General features: G+C 53.6%; 1 protein-coding gene across 2 annotated transcripts in view; it reads right to left on the bottom strand.

The window, feature by feature from the left end:
• The window catches only part of RAB11FIP3 (RAB11 family interacting protein 3), a 75,184-nt gene that overhangs the window by 10,875 nt on the left and 44,410 nt on the right, over positions 1-19,899 (bottom strand). Inside the window, exons 4-8 of one of the 2 annotated variants that reach the window (XM_082292208.1) lie at positions 15,325-15,512; positions 10,301-10,474; positions 5,910-6,044; positions 2,778-2,813; positions 184-277 (exon numbers count right to left, since the gene is read on the bottom strand). In XM_082292208.1, coding sequence (XP_082148334.1) covers positions 184-277; positions 2,778-2,813; positions 5,910-6,044; positions 10,301-10,474; positions 15,325-15,512 — 627 coding nt within the window. The remainder of the gene's footprint in view (positions 1-183; positions 278-2,777; positions 2,814-5,909; positions 6,045-10,300; positions 10,475-15,324; positions 15,513-19,899) is intronic. The other variant, XM_082292209.1, reaches the window with a different exon arrangement.

Here is a 19,899-nt window from a genome sequence, read left to right as displayed (position 1 = left end):
CTGCCTGGGAACGTGGAGCACTGCAAGGCACTGAATCCTGCAGGGTAACACGGACAGCGCTGCTCCCACCTTCTCCTAAAATCCTGTCCTCTCAGGAACCTCAGGAAACCCCAGCAGCACCAGCACAAAACCAGCTTTATCCAGACCACACGGGCCGAGGGAAGAAGGCAAGGAGACCCTCACCTTGTCCGTGATGTCCTCGTCCGTGCAGTCCAGGTTCTCCCGGTAGGATTCCTCCATCACCCCCACGGCCAAGGAGCTCGTCTGGTGCAGCTGCCTGAAACAGACACAAACCACCCCGACCCACAGCAGCACCGGCATCAGCGCCAGCAGGACCATGGGCACATCAGGGGACAGCGCTGGCCACCTCCCACCCTCCTCAGCCTCTGCCAAAGGGATTTATCCGCGCTGCTCCTGGGAATGCTGGGTGTCCCCGGCACAGCAGCCCTTCCCCGCACCACGGGGCTGTCCCGGGAAATCCAGCCCCTCGGAACGCCCGGACAACAGACGTGGACACGCTCCTGGGACTTCACACCGGGATCATTGCTCTTGCTCTTTGGAATGGGAAGAGATAAGAGCTCCCTCTTGCCACTTTCCTTCTCTAGCACGGTCCCAAGGCCGTGGGTTATCCAGTAAAGGCCAGAGTACTCCCAGTGCTGATAAGGCTGGGAAGAAGTGGGGGTGTAAGGAAAAGGAGGGGGGGCAAACCCCCCTGAGGCTGTTGTGACTCCCCCAGGCCAGGGTGAGCTAATCATTAACGAGGCCTCGTGACACCGGTGTCCCCGGCTTTGTGACGAGCTAAAGGACACCCTGGGAGGGGCTGGTTTGGGCTTCACCCCTGGCAGGGCTGTGGATCCACTCTGGAGAGGGACTGCCACGGGAAGGGGGGTGTGTTCCAGCCCTGGGACCCCAGGCAGGAGGAGAACACTCTGCTCTCCTGCTCTGAGCAGGAGATGGACGACAAAACCACAGAGGTCTCTTTAAACCCCAGTTTTTCCTAGGAATTTGTACCATTGGCTCTCGAATCCCTCCCACTACGCAGTGTGCTCATGCCAGGACTCACTAAGTACAGCTGACATTTACCAAGAGACCACAGCCTGATTTTGCATCCTCACCCTCGGTTTATATTTAGATTTTAAAGTCTCAGGCACACTTGTCATTTAAATTGTGCCAAGCACAACAGGGCTTAAGCAGCTGAGATTTCTTGGCACGAGCAGAACCCGCATAACAAAAATGAGGAAAGAGCCCTTACCGAAATAAAATCAATTTTTTAAAAGCAAATGTTTTGGTATTATTCACTAATTACAGTATCTGTAACAAAGGGTTTGCTTTGGGCTGAGCTTACGGATCTGGCTCGGCAAAACCCCGTTATCTCCCTCCTTATCACAAACCAAACCCGACTGCTCTTGAATTAACTAATATTTACCCAAGCCCACACGTCCCTGCCTCAGAAAAGCAAAGGGCCAGGAGGGCTCAATCTCCCATAAGACAGGGTATCTCCATTCCCAAAAATTTAATGCAAATCCTCCCAAAATTATCTGTGCCAGGCACGGGACAAAAACTAAAACAGGAAACCTGGGGACAGGCTGCTCCCCTCAGCCCTCTTTCCTGCCAGTGTTTTTAACAAAGCTCTAGAAAGTGAGTGGAAGTAGGAAATGTAATATCAAGGATCTGCTTCCTTTCCAGGAGGGGGAATTGTGCCAGGGGAGATCGCTGAGTGCAGGAAAAATGGAGAAAGGAAAGGTGTGAGAGCACAGTGGGAGGAAGAGGTGCAGGGAAACTGCTTGGGTCAGCACAGGGAGCAGAGTGCCAGCAACAGGAACATTCCCAAACTGAGCTCTCTGCTCCTCCACAGCGTCCCTGTCCTGCTGGGAAACCAGCACAGAGAAATCCAACAAGTGCAGAGGGAAATCTCCCTCCTGAGCGTGGCAAAGGCAGAACACAGGAGGTAAGACTCGGCTTATCCTTAAAATCATGATGGCATGGGAACAGGAGGGATGGGGGAGCTGGGAGAGGACAGGTGAGCACCAGGGGACATGGAGAGGGGAGGGAAGGACCCCCTGCTCCAGAGATCCACAGCAAACTGCCTGGATATATCCAATATATCCAAAATCCCTGCAGGGATCACAGTGCCCACAGGGAAAAGGTGACTGACATCACACCAAGTGGTAGTGCAGAACAGAAACAGCACAGCATTAAACCTGGGCTTAAACCAGGGCTAAACCAGGGTTAAACCATTAAACCAGAGTTACCTGCAGTCCACCCAGATGCCCCAGAGCCCCTGACTGAGCAGGGAGAGCTGCTCCCACAAAGGCAAGTGCTGAGGGTGACACTGAGTGAAGCAAAACAGGACCAAGAGCTCTCTAAGGCAGCTGGAAGTTTTGGGGTGCCAGAGAATCCCTCCAGGTGAGGGCACTGACTGGTCTGGTCTCTTGGAACTCTACAGACGTGGTGATACTGGGAAGGGGACACCCCAGAGGGATACGTCCTTCTAGAGGCTCCTTCCCTCCTCCATGTGCCCCCTGCTATGGCGCTGGCAGGTCAGAGCAGGAGGAAAGACACCCCAACTTTTTCCTGGAAGGAATCAGGTTGCCAGCAGCCTTCACGAGAGAGAAACCCCCATTCCAGGAAAAAGATACCAGAATTAAGCCCACTTTTCCCCAGCACTATTGAACATATCCAGAAATACAACTCTCCAAGCTTATTTTTGGGTTTTCCTTCAGCGGAGCTGGCAGCTCGCGTGGATCAAGCAAACAACAACAGGAGGATGAGCTTACCTTGCCACCTTCTTGCTGGAGAGTCTTTTATTTGGGCTGCAAAATGAAGGAAAAACAGGAAAGAGTTACAAAAGCTGACAGTGGAGAGCCAGGGAAACAGGAAACTGCAGGGACTCCAGGGCACATCCTTTGCTCTGTCAGGGAGCGCCCTTGGCATGCACCCCCAAACCCCTGGGAAGGGCAGGAGAGGGGCCACTCCCGTGTGGAACAACAAGGAATAACAAAGCACATGGAACAACGCCGGAGAAGAGCTCGCTGCCCCCCGCCACACTCCGCTCTCCGGCTGATCCTGCCTGAAAACCGATCCCCAAGGAAAGAGCTAAGAATAGCAGGGAGGCTGGGGGGGCTTCAGCCCGGTGCTGATGGCAGACTGAACCACATGTCCTGCACCCCACGGCACCCCGGGCCTCCCCTGCCAGCCCCAGAGCTCCCACGGACTGGGGACACGGAGCAGCTCCTGCCTGCCAGCGGTACATCCATCCTTCTGCCCTTCCCACAGCCATCATCCTGCTGGATCAATCCATCCTTCTGCCCTTCCCACAACCATCATCCTGCTGGATCAATCCATCCTTCTGCCCTTCCCACAACCATCATCCCGCTGGATCAATCCATCCTTCTGCCCTTCCACAGCCCCCATCCCACTGTTTGGCTGCGGATCACCAGGGAAGTGCTGCCTGCTCGTAGCTCAGAGGTTTAGGAGCTGCTGGTGGTGTCCCTGACTGGATTTTGAGCATGGCGCTGTTGCAGTGGCTGGGGAGGGGGATGAAAAGGGATCTCCTTTTCCCAGATAACCGATGGAGATCACTGCCTGGATCCATGTTTGAGCCAGCTGCCACCATACCACAGCGGTCAGGGCTCAGTGTCACCACAGGACGAGCAGCCAAGGGCTGTGTCACCATGTCCCAGCCCCTGGGGACAGGCTGCAGGCTCTCCCTGCTGAGAAAAACCAGCCTTTTCCAGAACCAGCTCCTTGCTAAGATGCTCCTTCCAGTCTTCTGGTGGTGAGTGGTGCTGGGGAAGTGGGCAGGGCTTGGGTCTCACTCCTCATCTTCCACCCATGCCGGTGTCACACAGATGCCACCAAATCCTCTCTGAGCAGGGACAGCTCCAACCCAAGAAGCAGCAACTGCATTCTCTGAGGCTTAGCTCAGTTTTAGGAAAAAATAACAAATAAAATCATCTGGGAGTCCACTCCTGCCTGGAGCTGCAACATGAGTTCTTCGAAGGAGGGATTAAAAATAGCTCAGGACAATTTGCTTTGTAAAGTGACCCCCAAACCTGCCTGGGGGTGTTGTCAGGGTGACCAGCTCTCGGGTCAAAGTGCATCCTCAAATCCCACATTTCCAGGGAGCACAAGAGCTGCTGCTGGCTGGGCTTCAAGGCTGCTCGGCGCCCAAGGCGGGGAGGTCAAGCCCCGGTGTTTGCCAGGAATTGTAAGGAACGGCCCCCAGCACTGAGGGAAAAATGTTTTCCTCTGGAAAAAGCTCCTGGGGAAGTAACGGCACCTGCAGAGTCCAAAGGCTGAGACACCAGCAAGGGCACTGGAACAAAACAGAGGCACAAACCACTTCATCCCAAGCTCCTGGAGGATTCTTCCCTGCTTTCCCGTGCTGTGGGCTCAGGAAGCAGCTCCCCAACGCTGGGAGCGAGCTCCCCAGTTTATTCCAAGGATAAAACACGTTCTGTGTGCCTGCAGTTTTTAAGGGTGAGGCTGTTCTGGGGTGCTTTGGGCTTCATCCCAGCTGCCAGGATCCCCTGGAGGAGGTGTTTTCAGGCTTGTCCCAGATTTTGGTCCAGTTCCTGCTGCTCTGGGACTTGTCCCCTGCTCCGAGGGCCTCACGTCAGTGGTGATGCAGGGAGGAACAGCAGGTCCTGCGTGTCCCACACGCTGCACAGGACATCCCCCAACCACAGCACACAGAAAGAGGGCATTGCCCCTTCCATAAAGGCCCTTGGAACATATTCTCAGTAAATTTGTCCTTGGGAAACCCTCAACACAGATGGAGGAATTGCACCTACTCAGAGGACAAATCAAAGCCTAGGAATTCCCACAGGACAGAGAAGCTCCACAGGAAATCTCACCCATCGCAGGAGGCTCTGAGGTGTTAGTTCAGCTTTGCAGGTAAATTTGATGGAGAAAACCTGAAATGCAGTGGGGCTTCCAGGGAAAACCAGTGTTCTCCTTAATGACCTGAGATATTAATGACCTTAGTAACTCTCGTAACCTGAGACCCATCACTGACCCTCAAGGCCTCCAACAGCAAAGACAACTATTTACCCAAGGAAAAAAAAAAGGGAGGGACATATGTTTTTCATTTAAAAGGATTAAATTCAAGCTCCTATTTGTTTTCCAGTTCTCTCCCCATAGCCCAGGAGTGCACCCAGATCACACTGTCCCTGCAAAGGACAGTCAGAGACCAAGAACCAGGCCTGAAGAGGCACCTCAGCCATGAGAAGAAAGATTATCACCAATGCCACCATCCTTCCACCCAGCGGGCTGCAACCAGCTCTGAATGAACAAATCAAGAGGCAGAAACCCCTCTCCACTTGTCAGACAGCACATCCAGCTGCTGGCTGGGAGACCTCCAAAATGCCATTCCAACTCTCCTGATGTTCCTGGTGTCTGTCACATCTCCCCGGCCCGCGGTGACACCGGGGCGGGCAGGCAGTGGGTGAAGCTGGGTGAGACAAGATTTTACTGCTGCCAAGCCACGTGGAGCAGGCTGATGCCCTCAGGTTGCTCCTCAGCAGGAGGATGGGCTGTCCCTGCCCTTCCAGGCTGCCCTTCCACAGCATTCCCAGTCTTTCCCTGGTGACAGAAATACTGTACACGGGCAGCTCACGGCTCCCAGGGGAACCCACCACGCACAGCATGCAAAGGGCAGGAACACTCTCCTTGTCTGCCAGCCCCCAGGGCCTGCATTAAAGGCACTTCCTGCTCACCCTCCACGAGGTCACCACCACCTGGAGCAGCCACAGAGGCTCCCGTGGCCGGGTGAAACTCATCCCCTTTCCCCCCCCTGCAATCCCCCAAGCGCCGAGCGAGGGAAAAGCTGCACCAGACAAGGAGAGCGTTCCCAGCCAGGACATCATTCCCCAGGCTGAGATGGCCACACACACGAGCCCCGTTACCTATTCATTTCAAGATCATTCAGGCGAGCAGAAAGATCCTCGAGGCGGTTGATTTGTTTGTGGCACTGGCTACAGTAAAACTCAAAAGCTTCATCTGCGAGAATGCTGTGCAGTTTCGCAGCGAGCGGATTGGTGCTAGAGAGATCACAAGGGTCATGTCAACAGCACAGAACGCACAGGGAGCGGTTGCAGCCGTGGCTTCCACAAGCTCAGGGTCCCTCAAGGCGAGGGAATTGGTGGTGGGAGAGATGGAATTTGAATTTAAAAAAAGTCAGGGCAGGTTGGGTCGCTTCCCACCGTGATTTAATTAAAGCCAATATGGGGTTGCTTATAATGAGATATAGGTAATTTAGAATTTAGAATAGTTTAGAACAATGTGTGTAGCTAATTGATAATTTATAATTGCTCAATATAATTTATTATAGCTGATAATTAGCAACACTTCCATCACCATCCTCCCAGAGACTCCCAGCAGCTGAGCTTGGCCCACATTTCCAAACCCCTGAGCCAATCTCAATCCCCAAGAGCTCAGGGCAGGTGAGGTAAGTGCTTCCCACAAACCTACATCACTGCAAAGTTTATTTTCCAACAGGATTTTCCAGGCAGTCTGTCTCAGGAGGCTCCTGGTTTGCTTCAGTAAGTGCAGGATGAACTTGCATGCTGCAGGACTGGGTGCTGTGAGCCAGGGCTGAATCTAAGGGGGATTTAAGCTGGATTTTAGGAAAAGGTTCTTCCCCCAGAGGGTGCTGGGCACTGCCCAGGCTCCCCAGGGAATGGGCACGGTCCCGAGGCTGCCAGAGCTCCAGGAGTGTTGGGACAGCACTGCCAGGGATGCCCAGGGTGGGGCTGTTGGGGTGTCTGTGCAGGGCCAGGGTGGGACTGGATGATCCCTGTGGGTCTATTCCCACTCAGGACATGGTGTGATTCCACGATCCTTTGGTCAGTGTCCCGTTTTCCAGTGGGATGCTTTAAAAGCAGAGCAGCTGTGCTGCTGCAGACCCACCACTAGTAATGCACAGAGCCAGATTTTCACTGCAAACAGCTTTTAAGCTCAGATGAAATGGGCAGGTGCAGTTTAAGCCCTCTCTCCTCCCAAGTAAAGCCCAGAGGAGCCAAGCAGCAGTGCTGCGTTCCTGCAAGGAATGCCATTTGGGAAGGGCCATGGGGGTCTACAGGACTTCCACAGCTTGGGAAGCTGGGAGACACTTCCTCATGATTCAGGCAGGACAGAGGGGATCCTGAACAGCAACTGGTTTGTGTTAATTTGGGGCCAAACAGACTCCACAGATCCTTCCTGTAGGAAAATGTGCTTCTGGAAGCCACGGGTGTGAATCAAAGGAAGGTTAAATAGTGAAAAACCAAAGCAGTTCCATAAGAGAGACAGGTAAAGGTGTGAGCCAACACAAGCAAGATAAACCCAACAGGCATCCAGAAGGGGCAGTGAATCCCAGGATACAGAAACACACCAGCAAGTCCTGGCCTGGGGATGTGCAGAGCTTGGGACATCCTGAGGGTCCCCTGGCTCAGCCCCCACCCCAGGGTCAGGCCCAGGGTCTGTGCTGTCTGTACAGTATTTCCCAGCCCCCTCAGACAGGCTGGACACCACCAAATGCCAAATTATCATCTCTTCCCATTCCTGGAAAAAAAAAATTCAATTGCAAACCATTCCCCCTACCCCTGAGGGCGGGTCTGGCCCCGGGATAACCCTTTCCCTGCAGCAGACAGGTGGGTGGCTCAGGGTTTGTGCAGGGAAGAGGTGACAGCAGCTGTGTGGCACCTGGAGGAAGGGATGTTCCTTTTCGGGGTGCTCTTGGGTGCATTCCCTCCCCAGGTGGTGCAGCCTGGGCTAGGTGGGAACCAAAATTTCACCAGCATTAATCAAAATGAGAAGAGAAGTGGGGAGGAGAAGCCCCAGGCCAGCCTGGCAGCTCCTGGGGTGTGTGCAGATCCTCCTGGCCTCCGGCTGCGCTGGTTCCCTGCCCGTGCAGTGGGTGAGAGCTCAGCCCTGCGGTGTCCCCACCCACTCCAGGATCCTGATGGGTCCCTTCCAGCTCAGCACATTCTGTGGTTCTATAATTCAGAGCCTTCCTGCGCCTCCCTCCATCTCCTGGAGCCATGTTTGTCTTCCACAGGTCCTCGGTGCTTCCTGGTGGCTGGGATGGGCACAAGGAGCTTTCCCTTTATTTCCCACCCAGAGCTGCAAAGAGGCTTTTCCTACTGCATGGATACACAAGGGAAGACCCAAGAGGAGGGACCACAAACAAACATACAAGGACTGGGCAGGGAAGCACTGCATCCCACAGTGTTCCCTGGAGGCTCCTGGGGTTTGTGTCAGTCTTCTCGAGCTGTGGCAGGAGAATTTCTGGACATTACTCCCACGTAGAGACTCTTGTGGTGTGCAGAGTCTGTGGGGATGCAGCCCTTTACCAGTGACGCTGTTTGTATTCAAAGTACAGCCAAAAACCCCACTCAGACTGAGGCAGGGGCAGCCTGTGGTTCTTTCAGGTGTGTTTAAACACCCTGGGGCTGCTCAGGCATGGAATGGTTTGGGCTGGAAGGGACATTAGAGCTCATCTTATCCCACCCCATCTCAGGGCAGGGACACCTTCCACCAGCCCAGGATGGTCCAAGCCCTGCCCAACCTGGCCTTGGACACTGCCAGGGATCCAGGGGCAGCCACAGCTGCTCTGGGCACCCTGTGCCAGGGCCTGCCCACCCTCCCAGGGAACAATTCCTTCCCCATATCCCATCCAGCCCTGCCCTCTGGCACTGGGAAGCCATTCCCTGTGTCCTGTCCCTCCCTATCCAAAGTCAAGAAGAGCTGCACAGACTCCGGGACTGTTTAGGGAAGGACTTCACACACACAGCAATAATCCGAGGGGAGGCTAGACCTGAGAGGCATGAGGAAATCCTCCGGCTCAAACAGCCCCACATTCCTGACTCCAGAGGTTTTGCAGGGTTTATCTCCAGCCTGCCTCCCCAGCAAGCCCCAGCAGAGAGTCTCCAGCACAAACCACCACAGTCTGTGTGGCCACGTGCCCAGCGAGCCCCTCCCAGCACAGGGGAGATGGGATCAGGTGTGGATCAGATCCAAAGACAGAGCAGAGCAGAGATGTCCTGGCAGAGCAAGACTGGAACACCGGGAGCGTGGGCAAACTGGGAGCTCTGGCCTGATGTTTAAGGAAAAGTTGAAGTGATTGCAAAGCTCCTTTAGCTGGGTATTTTCTTGCCAGCAGCCTCCTGGATGAGGCTGGCAGCTCCTCTTCAAGGGAAAATGAACACCAAGGCTGGGTTTTAATCCGAGAGTTCTTCCTATGCCACAGCACCAGCACAGCCAGCCCTACATTCCTGCATGGATCAGGACTGTGCCCTTCCCACTGCAGGGTATCCCAGTGCTGGAGCACCGGTTTCCTAAAGGAAAAGGTTGGGAATTCTTTACAGCAACTCTCCTATTTGCAATTAACACCTCCAACATTGCTGCTACACCAGCCAAAAAGAAATGAGCCCTGACGTGCTCTTCCCTGCCAGCCCTGAGCAACCAGAACTGTCCAGACTCCGTGAAGGGGTTTGGGAAGCTGGGAGAAAGCAGGAAGACAGGAAAATCAGAAGTAGTTTTGAAAAGTTTACACGGCTGCAGAAAGGCACAAATGTGTCATTCCAAAGAGAAAAAAGTGTATTTTTGTGTTTAGCACGGGTGTATGGCTGGCAGGGAACACTCCTGCCCTGTGCAGAGATGTGCTCCCAAGGGAAGAACACATTCCCTGTCATCCCAGACACTTTATGGGCTGCAGCACGGGATGATATTCCAGCCTGTACTTATTTTCCTTAGAAAGTTGAGCATTGATGCGGTTTGTACCACCACACCAGCTCCTCAGCCCACCCTGCTCGGGCTGGAAAATGGACTTTTCCTGGTTTCAGACCCTAAAGCAAGGAGGAAATGCCACAGACTGCTTCCTGATCTACATATCCTTAGAGAAGGAATGCTGCTGCAGCTCGTGCAAATCCAACCAGACACTGCAGCAAAGCCCAAAATAATGAAAGAGGGAAGAAAAATAAGAGCCATCTCACAGGATCAGGACTAAAGCTGCAGGTGGTTTTCTCTGCTGGAAGGTTCTGTGAGGAGCTACATCCCTGACAGGGGTGGGAATGTGACTGGAAAAGCAGTCAGCTCTTCCACCTCCTGCTGGGCGTCAGCAGGATGGGCACTGACCAGGGAAAGGAAACACTGAGGGAGGGAATTCCTCCTCCACTTCCAAGCCGATTATCCCGTTGTATCCAAAGCTTGCCAGGCCCTTTGCCTGGCAAATCCCAAAGAAACCCCGGTCCCACAGAGCAGAGTGAAGGCACCGAGCGACTGCCCCTGCTGGAGCAGCACCAGGGCCGGGCATTACCTGGGAGAGAGGAAGGAGGAGCTGCCAAAGCTGCTTTCCCCATTACACAAAGGGTCTGGGAAGAGATCGGCCTCGTTCCCTTCCCCGTAATCCTCGAAATGCTCCTCCCCGCTGATGACGGTGACGATGGAGTGGCTGAGCTCGGAGCCCAGGGCCAGCTCGTGGGGATGGGATCTGTGGGAACAGACAGGCAGATGTTAGAGGGGGAGCTGCCACAGCAGCCTTTCCATTGCATCCAGGACATCCCCTTTCCCAGAGTGCTGGGGTTGTGTGCACAGGATTTGGTAGTGGAGTGGTGCATTCTGTGAGAGGCTGCTGGAAGCTGCCCCCATGTCCAGCAGAACCCTTCCCTGGTGGCTCCAAGATGGATCCGCTGCTGGACGAGGCTGGGCCCGTCAGGAATGGAGGTGATGGCACCTCTGGGCTAACAGATTTGAGAGGGAAAACACAAGAAAGTGATGGGGCAGCTGGAACTGAGTGCAGAGAGGAGTGGGGTGAGAACATGGGAGAGGAACAGCTCTGCAGGGCAGGGCAGGAGGGGCAGGAGCTGCTCTGGGCACCAGAGCTGAGATTGCCCTGAGATGCCTGGGATTGCCCTGAGATGCTGTGGGGAAGCCCATGGGGAGGCAGCAGTGTCCCTGCAGCCTACAGAGGGCAGGGGGAGCAGAGGTGCACCTGCAGCCCCTGGAGGAGCCCAGGCCTGGAGCAGGAGATGCCTGAGAGGGGCTGTGAGTCCATGGGAAGCTCTGCTGGAGAAGGGTCCTGGCAGGGACCTGTGGATCCATGGAGAGAGGAGCCCATGCTGGAGCAGGGTCCTGGTTGGATCTGTGACCCTGTGGGGGACCTGGGCTGGAGCAGGCTGTGCCTGAAGGACTGACCCCATGGAAGAGTGACCCACAGTGAAGCAGTTCCTGGAGAACTGTTGCCCGTGGGATGGACTCAGGTTGGAGAGGTTCATGGAGAGCTGTCTCCTGTGGAAGGGACCCCACACTGGGGCAGGGGAAGGACTCTGACTCCTCTCCCTGAGCAGTGGCTGGAACAATGTGTGATGAACTGACCATAACCCCCATTCCCATCTCCCTGTGCCACTGGGGGGAAGGAGGGAGAACTGGGAAGGAGGGATGATGGGGGGTGAAGGCGTTTCTAAGGTCTTATTTTACCTCTCATTATCCTGCCCTGATTTTATTAGTAATAAATTCAACTAATATCCCAAATTTGAGCCTGTTTTGCCCATGATGGTATTTGATGAGTGATTTCTCCCTGTCCTTATCTCAGCTCATGAACCCTTTGTTATATTTTCTATCCCTGTCCATCTGTGGAGGGCAGGGATAGAGCAGCCTTGATGGGTTCCTGGTGTCCCCAGGACCCACCAAGTGAGTGATGTGTCCCATTTTGACAGAGCTGGACAGGACAGGAACAGCCCAGGCACCACTGGGAAGTTCATGGTGATTTTTTTCCCCCTATAAACCAAGTTTTTCCATTGGCAGCTGCACCACAGGATCTGGGTTGGTGCCAAACCCTTGCTTGACTAAAAGCACGGCAGAGAAAGAGCTGGGCACGTCCCAGACACATCCCAAACGCTGTGAGCTCCACAGCAGCCCGTGCCAGGCTCACACTTGCTTGTTGCTGCCTAATCCTCTCAAGGGCCTGGGGTTTAACCCCATAACCCCGGCGGGAGTGGTGTCGGGGAAAGGTGGGTTCAGGCAGCTGGGACAGACCCCCAGTAAGACAAAGGAGTCTTTTGCCTGCTTTTCCTGCTGGGAAAAGGCTGAGTGTGACAATCCAGGAGGGGGGAATGCTGCTCTGTGTGGTTTTAGCAGCGGATGCAGAAGGCTGGAGCGTGTGAAGCCTCAGTGCAAACCCAGAACACACCCAGCACAGGCCCTGGGATGTCCCTTGCTCCTGAGGGGACACAGCCCAGCACAGAGTCACTGCTCCTGGAAGAGTCTTTCCATTGCATGGAGCCACCAGAATCCTGGAATGGTTTGGGTTGGAAGGACCTTAAAGCTCATCCCATCCCACCAGGGACACCTTCCACTAGCCCAGCTTGCTCCAAGCCCTGTCCAGCCTGGCCTTGGGCACTGCCAAGGATCCAGGGGCAGCCACAGCTGCTCTGGGCACCCTGTGCCAGGGCCTCCCCACCAAGCCAAGCCACCTTTCCTGCCCAGGACTATGGAAGTTTTCAAATTAAGCTGGAGAAAAGGCAGGGGGGATTTGCAACAACCAGGCTGTGAAAGCAGCCATGGGGCTGCGAGCCACAGGTCTGTGTTTTGGGGGGTTTAACAACTCCCTCCTCTCCAAAATTCTATGCTAAAAATTATAATAATGCATTATTACAGAAATTGGTATTTCAGGTTAGGCCCTCATTTCTCTGCACTTGAAGAGAGGGAAACGGGGTATGAGCAGATTGCTGGACTAAACCAGACAGAAAAAAAGATTACAGATAAGCCATTTATGCCAAAAACCTGCTCCATCTGAAGGATTTGCCCTTATCCTGCTAATAAAAACATGTCAACCCTCCAGATCTCTATTTAACCACAAATAAATCCAGCCCAGCTTGTGGGCATCTGCACATCCTCCTCGAGCCCTTGAGAAGCACCAATATTCCACAGTGGGATCCAGCAGAACCCATCCATCCCCATGGTGAGTCAGACCCTCACCAAAAACGGCAGAAATCTCTCCAGGAATAGAAGCCAGGGGGTGGAATTGTTAATTCAGAAGCAAAACCCAAGCCCAGAGCTCTAAATTTGGGGCTGTGGTTTGATAAGCACTGTACAGAAGCAGATCTGATCAGGCACCTGGAAACCCTCAGCCTGGATGCTTCAGGCAGTAAATTTTATTTCCTATTCCCTTCTTGGGGCTCAGGCAGTTTCAGGATCCAGAGTCCAACTAATCTTTACTACACACACCCTAAACAACCCTTAAGCTCAAACCATTTCAGGTATGTTGAGCTCTGAGAGCTCCTGAGAAGTGATGCTGAAGCTCTGTTGGGATTGTACTCACTGGCTGTCCCTGGGCACCAGAGGTGTCCTCCTGCGTGGGGTCTGATGGCACCAAAACCAGCCCTCAGCACTCCCAGAGGTTCCCATTTCAAACCTTTCAAATCTATAAATTGAATTAAGCTTCTGGTTCCCTGGAATTTGCACATATTTAACAATCTGGGAACAGGCTTGGACAGCACCCAAAGGACATCTGACCTTCCCAAGCCCACACGTGGGGCAGCAGGGAATCCCACAATGGTTTGGGTTGGAAGGGACCTTAAAGCTAATCCCATCCCACCCCTGCCATGGGCAGGGACACCTTCCACTAGCCCAGGCTGCTCCAAGCCCCAATGTCCAACCTGGCCTTGGAGACTGCCAGGGATCCAGGGGCAGCCACAGCTGCTCTGGGCACCCTGTGCCAGGGCCTGCCCACCCTCCCAGGGAACAATTCCTTCCCCATATCCCATCCAGCCCTGCCCTCTGGCACTGGGAAGCCATTCCCTGTGTCCTGTCCCTCCAGCCCTTGTTCCCAGTCCCTCTGCAGCTCTCCTGGAGCCCCTTCAGGCCCTGCAAGGGGCTCTGAGGTGTCCCTGGAGCCTTCTCCTCTCCAGGTGAGCACCCCCAGCTCTCCCAGCCTGGCTCCAGAGCAGAGGGGCTCCAGCCCTGGAGCATCTCCGTGGCCTCCTCTGGACTCTCCCCAACAAGCCTGTCCCTCCTGTGCTGGTGACCCCACACAAGTGAGCACGGAGAACGAGCTCATCCCCCACAGCCCGTTCCCAAGTGCAGCTTTCTGTACCTACAGGCAGGCGAGTCCGAAGCAGGCGGTTTTCCCCAGAGGCCGGGAGCGCACGCAGGCTGCCATGACCCCTGCAGGGACCCTGTGCTGGTGACAGGGAGCTCACAGCTGATTATATCCCAATTTAACTGTCACTGAGCAGGGCATGCTGCAGTGACAAGAGCCGAGCTGGATAATCCCATTTCTGCTCTAATCCACAGCACCCTTTCAGCCCCGGGGCCCAGCGCTGCTCGCTGCCTCAAAATCCTCACATGGGATTTTGGGGTGGAAGGGAAGCCTGGTGCTCCTAAAAAGCAATGGGAGCTGTAAGCACCCCCTGGAGCACCAACCCTGGGCCTTGTGTTTGGGGACAAAATTGTGTCCTGTGTGTTACAGACCTTAAGCAAAGACGATTCCAGAGGTTTTGGTGCAATTGGTGTTCTTGGGGCACTAACCTGGCACTGGCGCAGATTTTCCAGGGAAAATCCAGACTGCCCCAACCCTGGACACGTCCAGGATGGGGCTTGGAGCAACCTGGGATAGTGGAAGGTGTCCCTGCCCATGGCAGAAGGTGGAATGAGATGAGCTTTAAGGTCCCTTTCAACCCAAACCATTCCGTGTTCTGTGATCCTAAAGGAGTTCTTCCCTGCCCTCCTGCCTGCCAGCATCCCAGTTTCAACCCAAACCCCACTCTTCCTCCAAAAACGGGGTGGGCCCAGGAGCAGTTTCGCCAGCAGCGGTTCAGACCCGGGGAAGGAGATCTTGGCTCACATTTCTGTGCTCCAGGCAGAGGTTTCAAACCAGTTATTACAGGAGGTGCTTGCACATCAAAGGGCACATGCATGTTTTTAGGGAAAACAAAAATAGAACGAGTTCCCCTCCTGACTGGAAAATTATATGTTGTGTTTCTGGCTTAAGTGATAGATTAAAAACTGCAAGTCTTTCAGGTGTTTGCATCACCTGAGAAGTTATTTTAGAGGTTAAAAGATGCTAATGAGGGTACAGGAGATCTCCCAAGGCAAGCAACGATTAACTCAAAGAGATTGCCAGGCCGGGCTCCAAACCAGCCTACACAAACCAGCCTAATTATTCTCATTATTCCTCCAGAAGAGCTATTTTGGTCTCGCACAGAGTTACAAACACAAAGAAGAAACCATGTTCCAGCAAGACAGACTCGGCCCACTCGATGTGGAACCCTCAGGCTGTGTCTCCCTCAGCCCTCACTCCCTGCCCTGTGCAGGGTTCTGCTCCTGGCTGTTCCCACTCACCCATGCTCCGGCTCCTCGATGGGATCCGTGAATTCCGAGTGCACGGTGGAGTCGATGGCGCTGTCGGTCTCCACCTCGTCGTGCATCTCGTGCTGGACCAGGGTGCTGGTGTCCTCATCTGTGAAGGTCTCACACTCGCTGTAGGTGCTCTCCGAGCCCATGTAGGCACTGTCAGTCACCTCATTTGCCTGGTTAAGAAAAAAAACACACGAGAAGGAAAAAAAAATAAGATCCTACAGCTGTGTGGATCCATGGCAGAGCAGGACAAAACACGGACGAGGCAGTGGATTTGGGCTGTGTTGCATTTCTGAGCACAGAAATCCAACCTCTGGAATCACCGCAGTCCAGGTGCTGCTCTGTGGGCAGCCCGGCCTTTGCAGGGTTTGGGAAGCAGATCACAAAAATAGAGACTAAATAAAGAGTTGGAGGGAGGTTTTGTTGTGAGCCAGGATGGATTTGGCCAGGGCAGGAGGGATTACCCACCGCTGACTCAGCAGTTCCCATCACCGCTGCTTTCTCCCACCCCATTCCAAGAGGACACGTTACTAATCTGAATTCCCTGCAAAAAACCACCATTCAAAACTCCCCGTTAGCCCTGAGAGCACCTTTTTTTTTGCCCTGTCTGCTAAAACCTTCCATCCCTCAACAGCAAATAAACTGTTTCTAAATCTTCATGACAGCTTCTGGTTTGCAGGGACTCAAATCTCAGCACTCCAGCTGGAGCAGCATCTCAAATCCAGCACTGAGCAGGCTCTGGAAAAGCAGTGGGATTTGGGTTTTAAGAGACTGTGGTATGAGCATGGAGAACTGGGTTTCCCTCCCAGTCCTGCCTGTTTGCTCCTACACACGGGCAGGGACGATCCCTTCTCATCCTGACGCCTGGAGAACTGTGGGAGCAGCACAGAAACCCCCCAGAAGCCAAAGCTCTTGTTACCCCTCACAGTGCCAGCCCCTTTCCCAAGATTTGGGGATTTCTCCAGCACACCTCAGAGCCAATCAGGGAATTTTTGGATCTGCCAGTGCTGGTGCTGAGCTCCAGCTGATCCCTGTCCCCAGAGGGGTCAGGCAGAGGGGTGGGAGCCCTCCTGCCCAGCCTCCAGCTGAAGAGTTGCTCATGGAAAGCCATCTGCTCCATCTGAAGTTCACCTGGCGGGATCCCACACACTCAGCTGCCCCTCCAGAACAGCAGCAGGGCAAAAGAGCAGCAGTTTGAATGCAGGCATGACTGAAGCAAACCCCTTTCCCTCTGCACAGAGCAGCTTTCAGGGATTTTCCCAATGATTTTGGAGAAAATGACATTTCTCAAAGCCCTGTATTCATAGAATCAGAGAGTGGTTTGGGTTGGAAGGGACTTTAAAGCTCATCTCATTCCATCCCCTGCCATGGGCAGAGACACCTTCCACTAGCCCAGGTTGCTCCAAGCCCCGTCCAACCTGGCCTTGGACACTGCCAGGGGCAAAAAGGGATAGAAAACCTCGAAGGGATGGAGAGAGTTGCTTAAGAGCAATTCCCATTCCATATGGACACTGGGAGCAGCCAAGTGACCCAGTCCAGCCCTGCTTTGCTGTCCCAGCCCCTGTGCCCACCACACTCAGTGGGATGGAGACAGCCAGGAGCTCCTCTTGGAAGCCTGGCTCAGCTCCCACCTGGCTTGTGGACACCAGCACCTCTAGGAGACCACCCCAAAGTTAAACACGACACAAACCTGCACAGAACTGGAGTCTAAAGGCAGTGTGAGGAGAAGGGGCTGCTCCTGTTAACTCCACCAGGGCAGAGCCTGTGCCAGCCTTGCAGGGAGAAAACAAAAGCCTCTAAAGCCCCCACCCACTTATAAAAGCATAAACCCACCAAAACCACTTACACACCTAAAGCTGGGCCTCGCTTAAGTGCTTTACTGGGTTTATGCTGCACTTTCTAAAAACACCATTAATGCCCCAGCAGGAAGGACATGGGGAAGCAGAGGCTTGACCTGCCTTGGCTTGGTCATGGACAGAGAGAGCCCAAGAGGTGACAGCAGCCACCCCCAAGTGCACGTTCCCCTCCCTTTTGCCTGTTTGAAAAAGATTTCATGCCAAACTGGAAAGGATTTCGCTTGCACACTACAAAATAAAGGCTGCTTTTTAAATACCACCCCCCCCCCCTTCTCACTGGAAAAGCTGAAATTTAAGTATATATTGAAGTATTATAATGAGCACAACTATTGAAATAAGCCAAAAAACCTCCAAACACTCCAGTTCACAAGTAATTTGCCTAAAAATCCTGCTGTGGTTAGTGCTGACCCTCTTAACATGAAGCCAACCAGGAGCTGAAAAGTGCCCTTAGTCAGATGTTGGAACAAGAGGACCTTTAAGGTCCCTTCCAACCCAAACCATTCCATGATTCTGTGATTTCTCTATCAAATTGTTCCAAACCACCTTATTGATGGGAAATACATGCATGGAGAGGCTGGATTTGGGAACAACCCTTTTGGAGTAGGAGAACCCACCAGCACAGCACACCAACCATTGTCCTTCAGCCACACCAAAGATGTGCATCAATTTATTATTTACAAACTGTATTTTTTCCTTTGTGATGCCAGCCAGGATGAGGTTTCCAAAAGCAAGAGAGGCCTATTAAAATTAAACCTGTGTGGGCAATGAGTTAAGAAGCAGCTGAAACTGTAAACAAAGTCCTTCTCCTGAGCACGAGCGTGGAGAACTTTGCTGCACATTTCATCCCAGAATCAGTAACCAAACCTCAAGAAAAGATGCCAGGAGGAGATAGGCAAACCGAGGGGGTTCAGCTATTGCCAAATGCCTGCCAGAGCCAGCCAAGCCAAATCTCTGTCCTTGGGCAAGTGTGTGGGCACAGAAAGTTCTTACTTATGGCCTCATGAGGAGCTGGTTTGTGCACTGAGCCTTCAAACCCCCCCTGCCACAACTCTCCTTCAGCCAGCTTTGCCTTCCTGTGAGCAGAAAGTAAACATTTTTTCCAGCTTAAAAAAAGCCAAATACACTTAAAAATATCCACGGGCCTCAGGACAGCCAGGCTGGGCTACAAGCACGCCAGGAACATCCCCACCACGTTCAGAACGGGGTTGGTGTCACCAATATCAGTGCACTTTCAGCTTTTATCAAATAAAACACACCCTGAGGTGCTTCAGGCAAACCTCAGACATTAAACCTGGGACTCAGGCACACACAGAGTTCTGAGCTGGAACAGGATCAGGGTTTGACTGAGGTTCCCAATCCTGAATCCAGCTCCTCCAGCAGTATTTCCCCAGAGCCACACCTGCCTGACAGGAACATGGGCCACCCCGAAGCATCTCTGCCTACTCAGGGAAACTCCAGGGATCTGAGAGCTCAGGTGAGCATTCCCGCTTCTAAAAGGAAGTAAATGATGGAATCAGCACCGGGATGATGTAATGTGCCCTGATGAGACAGGGGAGGTGGTGAGGTGCCTTTAGGAGCCTTCTCCAGCAGCAGCTCCTCCATTCCATACATCTGATGGCATATGGGAGTAAAGATTATTTGATAAGATGTTGTGAAGTGCTGTAAAACCATATGGATTTATAAAAAAGCTGCTGCAGTAGGAGGAGAGGCATTCTTGGGAATCACCTGCAAGGTCCAGGCAGGAACAGGCTCAGCTTTGATCTGCCATGGACAGAAGGTTCAGCACAAGCTCTGCCAAGGTGTTGCCTTGGAAAGGAGGGCAAAGTCTGGCTCCAGGGAGGTTCCTTCCAGGCAGAGCTGTCCCTGGAGCTGTCTCAGCATCCCCAAGCTCTGCTGTCCTTGGCCACAAACACTCGGAAGGTTGGGCGGGGAAGTGAGTGACGGAAAAGGAAAAACAACTCTGTTTTCCCAGCAGTGTGAGCCTGAAGAATCCAGCCCTGACTGTGCACAGGATGGGGAAGAGACGGATCAGCTACAAAAATCCCCCTCTAAGGACACCCTGTGGCCCAGACAGTGGTGACAGTGCCAGGCTGGGAGCCAGGGAGAAGGGAGACAGTTGTGTTTATAGCCCCACATTAATGCAGCTGACCCCAAAGCCCTGAACACCCCATGGCAGCTCAGCCTCTGCAATGCCACTTTGGGGACTGCCACCTCTGGATCCCAATCTTGCCCTCTTCCCACATACCCGGGCAATGCCAGCTTTCCAGGGAAGCCAGAGAGCCTGTGCTCAGCCCTGGGGGAAGGCAACTTTCACAACTCAGCCCCCGGAGGAGCTGGGGTTGTTACACTCCATCACCTCCCTCAAGGCTGGGTAACAGAAACGTGCTGCACCTGCTGGGACAAATTGAAACCACTCACCCAGCCCAAAAAACAACCCCCAAACCAACTCACAGAACACCACATCTGGCACACTGTCCCCAGCACCCTAAAAACCAGCAGGAACCGTCCCTCCTGGTCCAACTCCCCCAGGGAGACTCGGGCAGAGGGGAGTGTGAAGGTACACCACAGCCCATGGAATCACAGAATCCCGGAATGGTTTGGGTTGGAAGGGACATTAAAGTTCTACTCAGTTCCAACCCCCCTGCCATGGCAGGGACACCTTCCACTGTCCCAGGCTGCTCCAAGCCCCAATGTCCAACCTGGC

The sequence above is a fragment of the Coloeus monedula genome (assembly GCF_965178545.1).
Source record: "Coloeus monedula genome assembly, chromosome: 16".
Classification (NCBI taxonomy): Eukaryota; Metazoa; Chordata; class Aves; order Passeriformes; family Corvidae; genus Coloeus; species Coloeus monedula.
The sequence above is the reverse complement of the archived record's forward strand: the minus strand, read 5'-3'. Positions and strand labels throughout refer to the sequence as shown.